This window comes from Rhododendron vialii, chromosome 12a (assembly GCF_030253575.1).
Source record: "Rhododendron vialii isolate Sample 1 chromosome 12a, ASM3025357v1".
Classification (NCBI taxonomy): domain Eukaryota; kingdom Viridiplantae; phylum Streptophyta; class Magnoliopsida; order Ericales; family Ericaceae; genus Rhododendron; species Rhododendron vialii.
This window is the reverse complement of record NC_080568.1, coordinates 4,613,023-4,623,628: the sequence shown is the minus strand read 5'-3', so window position 1 is coordinate 4,623,628 and position 10,606 is coordinate 4,613,023. Positions and strand designations below refer to the sequence as shown.

At 37.8% G+C, this 10,606-nt stretch overlaps 2 protein-coding genes across 5 annotated transcripts; one reads left to right on the top strand and one right to left on the bottom strand.

The window, feature by feature from the left end:
• The first annotated feature begins 243 nt into the window (after nt 1-243).
• LOC131310174 (pentatricopeptide repeat-containing protein At1g13040, mitochondrial) lies at nt 244-3,907 on the top strand. Its single transcript, XM_058337056.1, has 3 exons — nt 244-2,086; nt 2,495-2,641; nt 2,725-3,907. Exons 1-2 carry the CDS (start codon nt 526-528, stop codon nt 2,497-2,499), a joined length of 1,566 nt encoding a protein of 521 aa, XP_058193039.1. The 5' UTR covers nt 244-525; the 3' UTR covers nt 2,500-2,641; nt 2,725-3,907.
• On the bottom strand, nt 3,651-9,375 carry LOC131310175 (serine/threonine-protein kinase AFC2-like). Of its 4 annotated transcripts, none has more exons than XM_058337057.1 (12): nt 9,168-9,375; nt 6,628-6,814; nt 6,051-6,077; nt 5,794-5,947; nt 5,635-5,683; nt 5,426-5,540; nt 5,080-5,171; nt 4,760-4,916; nt 4,598-4,662; nt 4,416-4,513; nt 4,222-4,324; nt 3,651-4,133 (listed from the first exon to the last, which is right to left on the bottom strand). In XM_058337057.1, the coding sequence occupies exons 1-12, from the start codon at nt 9,267-9,269 to the stop codon at nt 3,984-3,986; spliced, it is 1,299 nt and encodes a 432-aa protein (XP_058193040.1). In that variant the 5' UTR covers nt 9,270-9,375; the 3' UTR covers nt 3,651-3,983. The 4 variants fall into 4 exon arrangements, with proteins under 4 accessions (XP_058193040.1, XP_058193041.1, XP_058193043.1 ...); XM_058337058.1 differs by having other exon boundaries at nt 6,628-7,739; nt 9,168-9,290; XM_058337060.1 differs by lacking the exon at nt 6,628-6,814 and having other exon boundaries at nt 9,168-9,298.
• Between the last annotated feature and the right edge of the window lie 1,231 nt (nt 9,376-10,606).

Sequence of the window (10,606 nt, the reverse complement as noted above, 5' to 3'; positions counted from 1 at the left end):
GAAAATTAATTCATTTACCAGCGAAGTCCCGATACGGATACGAAGTAGCTTTTCGTCGATTAAAAAAAATAAAGATTATCAGAATTAGTAGTAGCATAAAGAGAGAAACGAAGCTTAAAAACAACTCTATTATGGGCCTCAACGCATCCTAGGAGCCCTGAAAAAAAAACAATCTAGAACCAGATTCCCAGACTCAAGCCCACAACACTCTTAGAAGTGGGGACATTGGAGGGTTCGGACTTGGACTAGGGCCCAAGTACACCAACGACTCTCTCTCTCTCTCTCTCTCTCTCTCTCTCTCTCTCCTCGCAATCGCCCGACGATTCCTCCGTTGCCGAATGCAAGGTTCTCTCTTTCTGTCTCCGTTCAATTCACTCTACTGTTTTACTCGACCTTATAGCTTCATTTACGCCATTGGCATTCTAATTTCCACACACCCATATGCATGTTGATCAAAAACCCAATTTTGCAAACCCACAAGAAAATCGATGCTATGCATTCGATTCTTGAGACACCCATTTTGATATGTATAGAGCTCTTGGCTATTCTCGACTAATGTACCGCGCTCGCATAGCTAACTACGTCAAAACCGGCCTCATTGATCAAGCCGTCCAAGTGTTCGACGAAATGACTCAAACAGACTGTAGAGTGTTCAGCATTGACTACAACCGTTTTATTGGCGTTTTAGTTCACCATTCCCGCTTTGATTTGGCTGAAAAGTATTATAATAAGATGGTCTCAGATGGGTGCTCTTTAACCTCTTTTACATATTCAAGATTCATTGTTGGGTTGTGTAAAGTTAAAGATTTACAATTCGTTGAGAAACTTTTGGATGACATGGGTAAACTCGGGGAAATCCCGGATATTTGGGCTTTCAATGTATATTTGGATCGGTTGTGCACCGAGGGTTTGGTGGACAAGGCTTTGGAGGTGTTTTGGGTGATGGCTGAGAAGGGGAGAGAGCCTGATGTTGTGAGTTATACTATTGTTATTAGTGGGTTGTGTAGGGCTAGAAGATATGAGAACGCCGTCGAGCTTTGGCATTTGATGGTTGAGAAGGGCGTTAGTCCTGATTGTAAAGCGTGTAGGGCGATTGTTTTGGGTTTGTGTGATGGTGGGAAAGTGGATTTAGCTTATGAGCTTACCGTGGGGGCAATGAAGGGTGAAGTTGAGTTTAACACGTCAATTTATAATGCACTTATTCATGGGTTTTGTCAATCTGGTCGGATTGACAAAGCTCAAGCGATTAAGACGTTTATGAGCCGGAATGGGTGCGAACCAGATTTAGTTACGTATAATATTTTGTTGAACTATTGTTGCAATGAGCTTATGTTTGATGAGGCAGAGAAGTTAATGGAGAAAATGAAGAAGAGTGGAAAGGAACCTGATGGGTATAGCTACAACCAACTTCTTAAAGGCCTTTGCAAAATCAATAGGTTGGATAAGGCCTACCGGTTGATGCTGAAGATGGAGGCAAAAGGGTTGGTTGATGTTGTATCTTTTAACACAATTATTAAAGCACTCTGCAAGGCCGGCCACATTAAAAGAGCTTATAAGCTGTTTGAGGAGATGGGCCAAAAGGGTATAGCTCCAGATGTGGTGACGTTTACAATACTTATAGAAGGTTTTCTGAGAGAAGGTAGCCCAAATTTGGCCAAGAAGCTTCTAGATCAGATGAGTGGGATGGGCCTGTCACTTGATCGAATATTGTACACTACAATTGTCGACCATCTGTGTAAGACTGGGAGAATAGGGTTGGCTTACAGCATTTTCTGTGACATGGTAGAGCAGGGAATCACCCCTGATGTAGTTTCCTATAATGCATTGATAAATGGGCTTTGCAAGACTTCTAGAGTAAGTGAAGCTATGCTTCTGTATGATGAGATGCTAACAAAAGGATGCCATCCGGATGAGGTGACATTCAAATTGATCATTGGAGGCCTTTTACAAGAGAAAAAGCTTTCGGCAGCGTGTACAGTCTGGGATCAAATGATGCAGAAGGGCTTCACTCTCGACAGAGATGTTTCTGAGATTCTTATAAAAGCTATCCACTCAACAGATTCCTCTTGCAGGAATATCAGAAATGGTTAGTATCTTTGTAGTTCTATCTCTTCATGCTTTGTAGAGCTGTTAATGTTTTCATGCATGCTTGTGCTCGTTGCAATGCCAAGTCACGCACACTGAAAACCTGAGAGAAAGAAAGAAAGAAGAGAAAGTTCTAAAAGAAGTCACCGATAGATGTGATATGGACCACTGTTCTCATTTCGTAGTACAATTCCGTTTGGATGAATTGTGAACTTTTAAAAAATTCACGGTCCTATGCATTAAGAGATGGGTCATCAGGTGTTTGAGATGGTTTGCAGATGTATTCTAGCATGCAGAAATTCATGTATGGCTTTTGCTTCAAATACTTTTCGTAGCCACATAACTAAATATGCCATGTAGAACTAACTGTTGAACTAACAATGTATTTTTTGGGTACGGAACTTTTCAGGTTGAACTTTACGAGTCTTGGTGCATTTCTGTTACACTCCAACAAAAGCTGCTCAGGCAGTAATCAACGGATGGATACTCACTGCTGATATGCATCTGCAAACAGAACAACTCGTGATGAATCCAAGCTCGAAGTCCTGTTGCAAAGGTAGGGCAATCACATGCGTCAAGTTCTATTTTGTTTTTTTTTCTTTCCCTTCTGTTGAATAATTTCTTTGTTGTCAAGCACAGAGTAAAGAAGAGCAAGAGAAATGCTCTCTTACGATTCTGAAGGGATACTGATAGCAAAATAAAGCAGAGACCTTCATAAATGTAACCCGCAGGGATACTGTTGTATTTGGTTGAAGACAGTTCATATTACTCAACAATGGAGGTAATTTCCTAGAGCGAGAGCTGAAACAGCTATCCAATGGTGGTATCAAGCCAACTGATAAACTGTAACTTTCGAAGCAAATTCTTGATTGCGGCCGCAACTATATTCGATAGGTGATTTAAGAAGGGCTTAAGCTGCAAATGGCTGTTGATCCTGATTTGCTGATAGATAATTTCTTTATTTTTTTTACATTGAGCTTAGGAGTGGTGAGCCCCTGCAAGAGCTGGCCGCTGCCTTTTTTTTTTTCCCCTTCCGGGCTAGTTCTTGATTTCCTTGAGATAGGAAGTCTATTTCTGTGTTTTAGTTATTCTTTGGGTTTGACATTGATTAGGTCGAATTGCACATTTATGTTGTATTTTAGGTCCCCATAAGGTGATGAGCTTATTTTTGTGGATAGGCACCATGTCTGCATGAGTCCCTCTCTTTAACTTCATCTCACGTTAAAAAAACATGTTCGAGCAATTCTTTTACATTCACCATTTTCACTTCATCACGTTAAAAAAAACCTTCGAATTCCCGTGACCCATCACTGCAAGACAAACCCATAAATTTTAAACTTTGTCTGCGACAACCGCAGCCTCGATCCATATCCCCAGCCACAGCAAAAACCCACACTTCGATTTCCAGCCACAGCAACAATGCCCACAACGAAACCATTAAGGAAACTGTGGATTTTTGTTGAATATGCAGTACTCCTTAGGGTAAAAACACCCTAAATTGCTTGCAACGTTGAAGCACAAGATGTGAGGAATCAAACAAAATCTTGTGATACAATTCTCCATACTAACTGCAACAGACTATATATTCACAACACCAGTGACTTGTTAAAAGAATGTTGCTCACATTTTTTACAATACAAGTATACAATATCGTAGGAAAACAGTTGAATCCAGAATTTCCATGTCCAAAGAGCAAAACTGCTGTAACAGCATATATGGTACAAAACTCGAACGAGAAGATTTCTTCTCCCAGCATTGGATAATTTACACAAGTGGAATGATAATCATCGCCCCCATTAATAAGCCAAACCAAACCAAATCATCCCACTCCACGCCACGCGCCAAGGATCTGAAAACACACGTCCCCAGTATAGATAAAGCATCCAAGCATATTCTCCTTAATATCTCCGCAGATATTCTCTGGTAAAGAAAGGGTGCCTCAGGGCTTCATGAGCTGTCATTCTCATGGAAGGGTCATATCTAAGGAGACCTTGCAAGAGGTCTATGAGATCTCCAGCGGAATGATCAACGTGATGCATTACTAGATTCTGCCAACGGCAATTAACAAAATTATTTTCAAGAAACAGAAAGGCAATATGTGTATTATGTACATTCATGATCAGATATAGGAATCACCTGAAGACGGGGTAGCTTCATGACAGCTTTAATGCTATCCCTGGAGGTTGCACCCTCCGGCCAATCCAATCTGCCTCTTTTGACATACTTCTCAGCATGTCGGCTGGACCACAACAAGAAGCACCAAGAAGAAATTAACAAATTGTTGTATTACCATATAGAATGACTTATAACACTTGTAGAACAGCACCCACTCTACTCTTCTCAACATGTGTTCAGGTATGGGGCCTAAAACCCTCTCCATCATGGCCAGGTGCTCCAAGTTCTCGTGTGTCTGGAACAAAGCTTCTCCCTGGAAACCACCACATATTTAGCATATGGATTTTCCTCTAATATGTTGGATTTAGCTAACATACATAAGTGACAATAAACATACAGAGCATAGTTCCACCAAGATACAACCAACACTCCATATATCACAAGGATAGCTCCATCCCAGACCTGAAAGTATAGAAATAAGTGAAATAAGCTTCCACCCATTCATGTAAACACTATGGCAAAGCACGTGCAAAACTTTTAATTTAAGCCAACTGATTACCAAGAATAACCTCAGGTGCACGGTAATGCCTAGTAGATACAATATAGTTGTGTTCTTGATGCTCATACGCTGTGCTACCAAAATCAATAACCTTAATAGCACTTGACTTTGGCAATCTCTTAAAACAAGATCCATCTCTTGGTGAGCAAGATCCGACCTGTAATAAGAAGTACAATTGCTCTTCCCATATGAAACAAGAGGAAAGGAAAGGAAAATGGCTTGAACAAAAAATGGAACTAAAATGTAGGATATAAATAATCTTGAAAATAAATAAATGAGCTGAGACGCGAGATTGAAGTCTTTGAGAAAAGCAGCAGTACCTTGTAGTCAGGTACTTTCACATAATCAGGTGAAATGAAAAGTATGTTCTCAGGCTTCAAGTCAGTATGAATGAGGCGCATATCATGCGTAACTGCAATGTTAAACCAAAACAGCATAAGTAATTTAAGTAAAGCAAATGTAAAAAACTAAACAGCCCCATGCATTTAGTATGAAGACAATTGTGACAAAAGATTGCTTTCGAGAAAGAGAGCGCGCGCAGAGAGAGAGAGAGAGAGAGAGAGAGAGAGAGAGAGAGAGATGTTAAAGGGTTCAGATATCTTTTACTGGAACAGATGTATCATGTTTGAAAAAGATAAGCGAAGAGCAGATGTATTGACAACACACATGCTACACATTCCAACAATTGTCTGCCAATCTCGCGGACTAGATCAACCGGAAAGGAGCGGTAATTGTTTTTCCGAAGAAAATCGAATAAGCTTGGTCCAAGCTTCTCAAAGACCTGTTGACATCATTTCAATTCATTGACAAGTCTTAATCCCCGGGAAATTGTAAAGTTGGGGAAATCATGTCGCTGAAATCGATTCTGTACTTACTATACAAATATGATTACGATAGTCAAACCAGTTCCGTATTTGAACACAACTGCAAAGAATAAACACACTTAACCACCTAAGCAATAACATAGAAACCCAAAAATAGAGACAATAATCCACAAGAAAAACACCATTAACTATGTGAGAGACCATACTAACCGGCTGCCACATCTATCATATCTTCCAAGCAATTGAAGCACATCTATTTCCATCATTGCTGCTTCACGATATTTCTTAATGCTTCTTACAACTTTTATGGCAACCATCTCTTTTGCTTCCCTATCCCAACATTCGAAAACCTGGCCAAAGGTACCTGTAAAATAAGAAGGATGTATGAATAAATCCATGCCATTGGGGAGCTTCTAGATTAAAATTTAAATTTAGAGCCAGAGAGAAGTGAACAGGCTAAGGCTAACCTTCACCAATTTTTCTCAGAATCTTATCTGCAATTAGAAAACCAAAGAAAATAAGGTGATTAAGATTTGTTGGCAGGCATTAAAAAAAAAAAAACATCAATGTTCAACTATAAGTTGTACGTCTGTTTAACTCCACGAAATAAATTAAAAAATAGGTAGAGCAAAACATCAAATTGAAGAGAAATCAGTGGAAGGATTGTTTTACTAATCAAAAGGACTTTGCTCTTGGTTGGCATCACCTATTGGGTAAAGGACATAAAATATGCAACTCCAAAAATATCTTGAACACCCAATAACAAAAAATTTACGTTCTCCACGTCCAGATTCTGATGCTAAATAATTATTTTCCCAATAGAACAAAATGCATTTTACAGCCTCAATATAGAACTAAATAGAGTAGCTGAAAATATTGCAGAGAAACATTGAAGAAGTAAAAATTGTATTACAAAAGGTTAAAATCCTCTTGAACAAACAGGGAGGTAACTCGATAGAAAAGTTCAAAATGCAGAAACAGTAGTACACATAACAAAAATGCTGAGAACAAAATATGTCACGTATGATGAAAAAACGAAATTACAGCGCAGAGTTAAATTCTCTCCGAGCTCAAACATGTAATGTCCATCTTTGTCATCATCTCGCCATGGGGGAGAGCCTTTTTGAGCCAATCCTTTTACGAATAGACTAGCATGGTCTGCGACAACCCTTGAATGTCCAAAGCTCTTCACATTTCCAACATCTTGCCCATTATATATTCCTGATTGGGCCTACACACAGTCATCCATTCACACTCCGCCAGAGAAATATCAAAGAAAATATCCCTTCCCACTAATTTTTTTTTGTTTCTCTCAAATATACTGAAACAATATCAGAAAGCAAATTTTAAATGCCAGATGATCATTAGCTAGTATTTCAACATGACCACCAAAAAAAGAAGAAAAGTACGAGTCCATATCAATAACAAAAAGCCAAAGAAATTTTCTGGCAGTTATTAAGAATAATAATACGTAAATAAACAAATGAGCATGTGTATTCAGTATTCTGCAGAACAAGGAGGTCAATCTCATCACGAAAACTGAGCCAAAAAAGTAAATGTTGATAACTACACCCTACACACACATGCATGTACACATATGAGCTTATTTGATAACACAGTTCAGCGTTTCAAATTTATGAGATGCAGTGGCTTGTAACGGTTTGACGAAGCAGAATCATCTGCCATTTACCATAATTTAGTAAACTGAAAATGAGTCTTAACATAAGTCAGAGAGACTTGATCACCAGTTACCACTGCATGCTTAATGTGTACGTATATGGTAGTTTTCATTTCCATTCTCAACTAATTGATGTTATTGTAAGACTCGTACACTATGGATTCAATCCCTAGCAGTATAAAAGTCAGTAATATAATTTCCAGTGCTTATCTTCCAGTTTTATCAGACCAAAAACCTGCTCTGAGAAAAACACCAGAGTGAGCAGCACCATATGGACAACCAAACCACATTACGTAGTGCATCCACCTTTCTGAAGTCATAGACGATCGAAAGTATATCAATTTGTTTAATAGATGACATTAACTAATGTATCATTGCTCTCCAACCACCTTTAGAAAAGATAAACAGATCAGAGTAGGATGGCACCATTGCAAAAATTCCTAGTTCCTTAGGACGCCCCTGCATGAGGTCCTGACTCCTGAATACATGAGGAATGCAGAGTGTCTTTTAGAAGGTGAATAGGAAGATGCCGTTCATCATAACCAACTTGTTCAAGCTCTCATACAATCATTGGAAAACTCAAAGCAATGCTAGTCTGCTAGACATATTCATTTCCCACCGTCTAATTCAAAATAAATGCTGCATGATTCCACGCTAAGATTGATTAAACTTTGTAAATATATATTCTTCTGTTTCTCAAGGTATCCAACTATTTCTATCCTTTTCACTTCAACGCAAACATAATCCGCCTCCCCACTATGTTTATCCCAAATCTTTATAAAATTATGGTTATAATCTGTGGATATGATGCTTGTACAAGTGGTGAAAACGAAAACTTCAAAGAGGCTACCAGGAGGAATCACTTTTGCCTGGGTGCCAAATGAATCTGAAAAATCACCAACATTGCAGTGAAACAGGAATAGACTTCCATATGCCCACTAAAACGTCATTAGGATGCAAAATGAACCAACCTACAACCTAACTCGTCAACCCTCTTCCCCTACATCTCAAATTCTCGTTCCCATTACATTATCCAAAATATAGAAATCAAAACACCCCATTCCACTGAGATATCAGATGAAACCTTAGGCTCCATTTGGAGAGACACCTATTTCAAAATAAGGGCTTTGATAATCTATTCGACAATAAAAGGAGCCTCCCTGTAATTGCTTAGAGAAACCAAAGCTAAGCAAACACAGCCTTAATTTGAAAACTACATGTAGCCGTTTTTTCCATTGAGATTTGTCGAGTGCCACGTGTTCAATGATATTCAAAAAAACATAGATTTTTTCGAATTATCGCCTATGATGTCCCCTTAGTACTACTCTCAACCGTAACCATATCATTCCTCCTAATTACCACATCGGACTTATAGTTACCTGGTGAAAGTATAGTGAAAATGGGTTAGAGATCGATTATCCGTATTGGAAAATGCTTAAGGGACAGCAGCTCCCCCAACTCCGAAAATGCTAACCACAATCCTAGGGCAGTGAATAATGAGTAAAAAGTGTATCGCTATATCCCCGTAAAGTATGCATTGAAATTCTAACTTATTTGGCAATATATTAGCAAGACCCATCTATAAAATTATAGGGATCCACGAGTAATCAAAATCAATTATTTTTGAATCACATAAATAGTCATTTCAAAATGCATCACAATAAACTGCTAAACTAAACTATCTAATCAGAATTTGGGATTCAATTACTTTTGAATCACATAAATAGTCATTTCAAAACGCATCACAATAAAGCTCCTAAACTAAACTATCTAATCGGAATTTGGGATGTCCCTATGACATGTAGAATTCATTCCCGTGAAAATTCACTTATAAAGAAACAGAGCCTAAACTAACAAGTGAATTACAAAAGGAGACGAAACCTTATCCCAAATGTAAAGACTTCACCTTTGGAGTATGAGAGAGGTCCCAGCCTAACCTCGGACGCTTCCTTGGACGGCGATCCATGTGGGAATAAGGATATTGACGATTCCCGCACTCCATTTCCATAGATTGATCGAAGAACACATGAGAGAGAGAGAGAGAGAGAGAGAGAGCCCTAGAGAGCTCGACGTGACGTGTAACGAAATGGGAACCGGAGAGAATGGATTATTCGAATGCGACGAGAAGCATGGGATTCATTTTTAGCCCCGTGATCTTCACCGTTGACTCTTTTTTCTTTTTTCTTTTAACATTGTGACTTTTTTTTTTTTTTTTTTGGAACAGAAACATTGTGACTAGTATTTAATTTTTTTACAATAATTCTACAACCACACTCATTTTACACACCCAAATGCAAAGACTTGGCCTTGCTTCGTTTGGGTTATTTTTTGTTTTTATTTACTCTCACCGTCCCATAATATTTGTTCGATCCGTGAAACGAAGACTACAAAATAATGCATTTCTTTCGAGAAAAAATTTAAATTTTTTTCATAAGTTAAAAGAACTCATCGAGATCTAGTAAATTGTTGAATTTTTTTTTCACTTTTCTTACAAAAATAATATTAATTTTACGTCTCCGTTTTGCGGACCGGACAAATATTATGGGACGGAGGAAGTATTTCTTTGCTTTTTTAATCAATCTATTTGAATTATTTATTCGGCTCAATAAAAGGAGAGTAAAATTCAAAAATTATGATCTGAAGTTTAAAATTTTTATTAGAGACAAAAATAATCTGAATTTTAGGATATTTTGAAAGAGCTTTTCACGCTAATACTCACGCTTGTGTACTCCCAATTATATGATTTAGAATCGGATTTCCACATGTAAGATATTTGATAACATTTCTCATCCCTATTCAAAAAAAAAAAAAATCAGATAATTTATGTCTTTAGTAATCTTTTTTAAGTTTCTCGTTGTTATATTTTACTTTTAACATTCCTCTCGTGGAACTGAATAAATAATTCAAATAAATTGACTCAAAATAAAAGGAATAAAATGAATGACGACAAAAATATAATTAAAAAAAAGTTAGGCCAAATCACTCAAATAATTCTTAACACAAATTCTCCATTTCGCACTCATATTTTTCACACTTTTCTTTCTCACGAATCGCAATAATTTAATATACTTTGAAACAACTTTTCACACGCATGCTCACGCTTATATATACATATACACTCGCATCATCATTCGACTCATAATTGGATTCCCACGTTTCAGAATATTTGACTGTATTTCTCATTCCAATATCTCCATCTGATTTTGCTGCCCAAGATACGTACGTTAAGTAGGTAACCCTTCAAATTGTTCGAAGTAAAATCTATCTAGATAAAGAGTCCTTTTGTATTCTAGCGAACCTGTCTTTATTGGCTTACTACGGCCGCATTCTCTTGAATGTAATTTA

Bases quoted from the DNA above. Each gene is read 5' to 3' on its own strand.
- LOC131310174 (XM_058337056.1), top strand. From the start codon at position 526: ATGTATAGAGCTCTTGGCTATTCTCGACTAATGTACCGCGCTCGCATA.
- LOC131310175 (XM_058337057.1), bottom strand. From the start codon at position 9,269: ATGGAAATGGAGTGCGGGAATCGTCAATATCCTTATTCCCACATGGAT. The intron at 5,172-5,425 runs GTGTGTTGTCAA...TTAACATTGCAG, and splicing joins ATTGTTGGAATGTGTAGCAT to TTACGCATGATATGCGCCTC. The intron at 4,134-4,221 runs GTGATTCCTATA...TGCCGTTGGCAG, and splicing joins TGAAGCTACCCCGTCTTCAG to AATCTAGTAATGCATCACGT.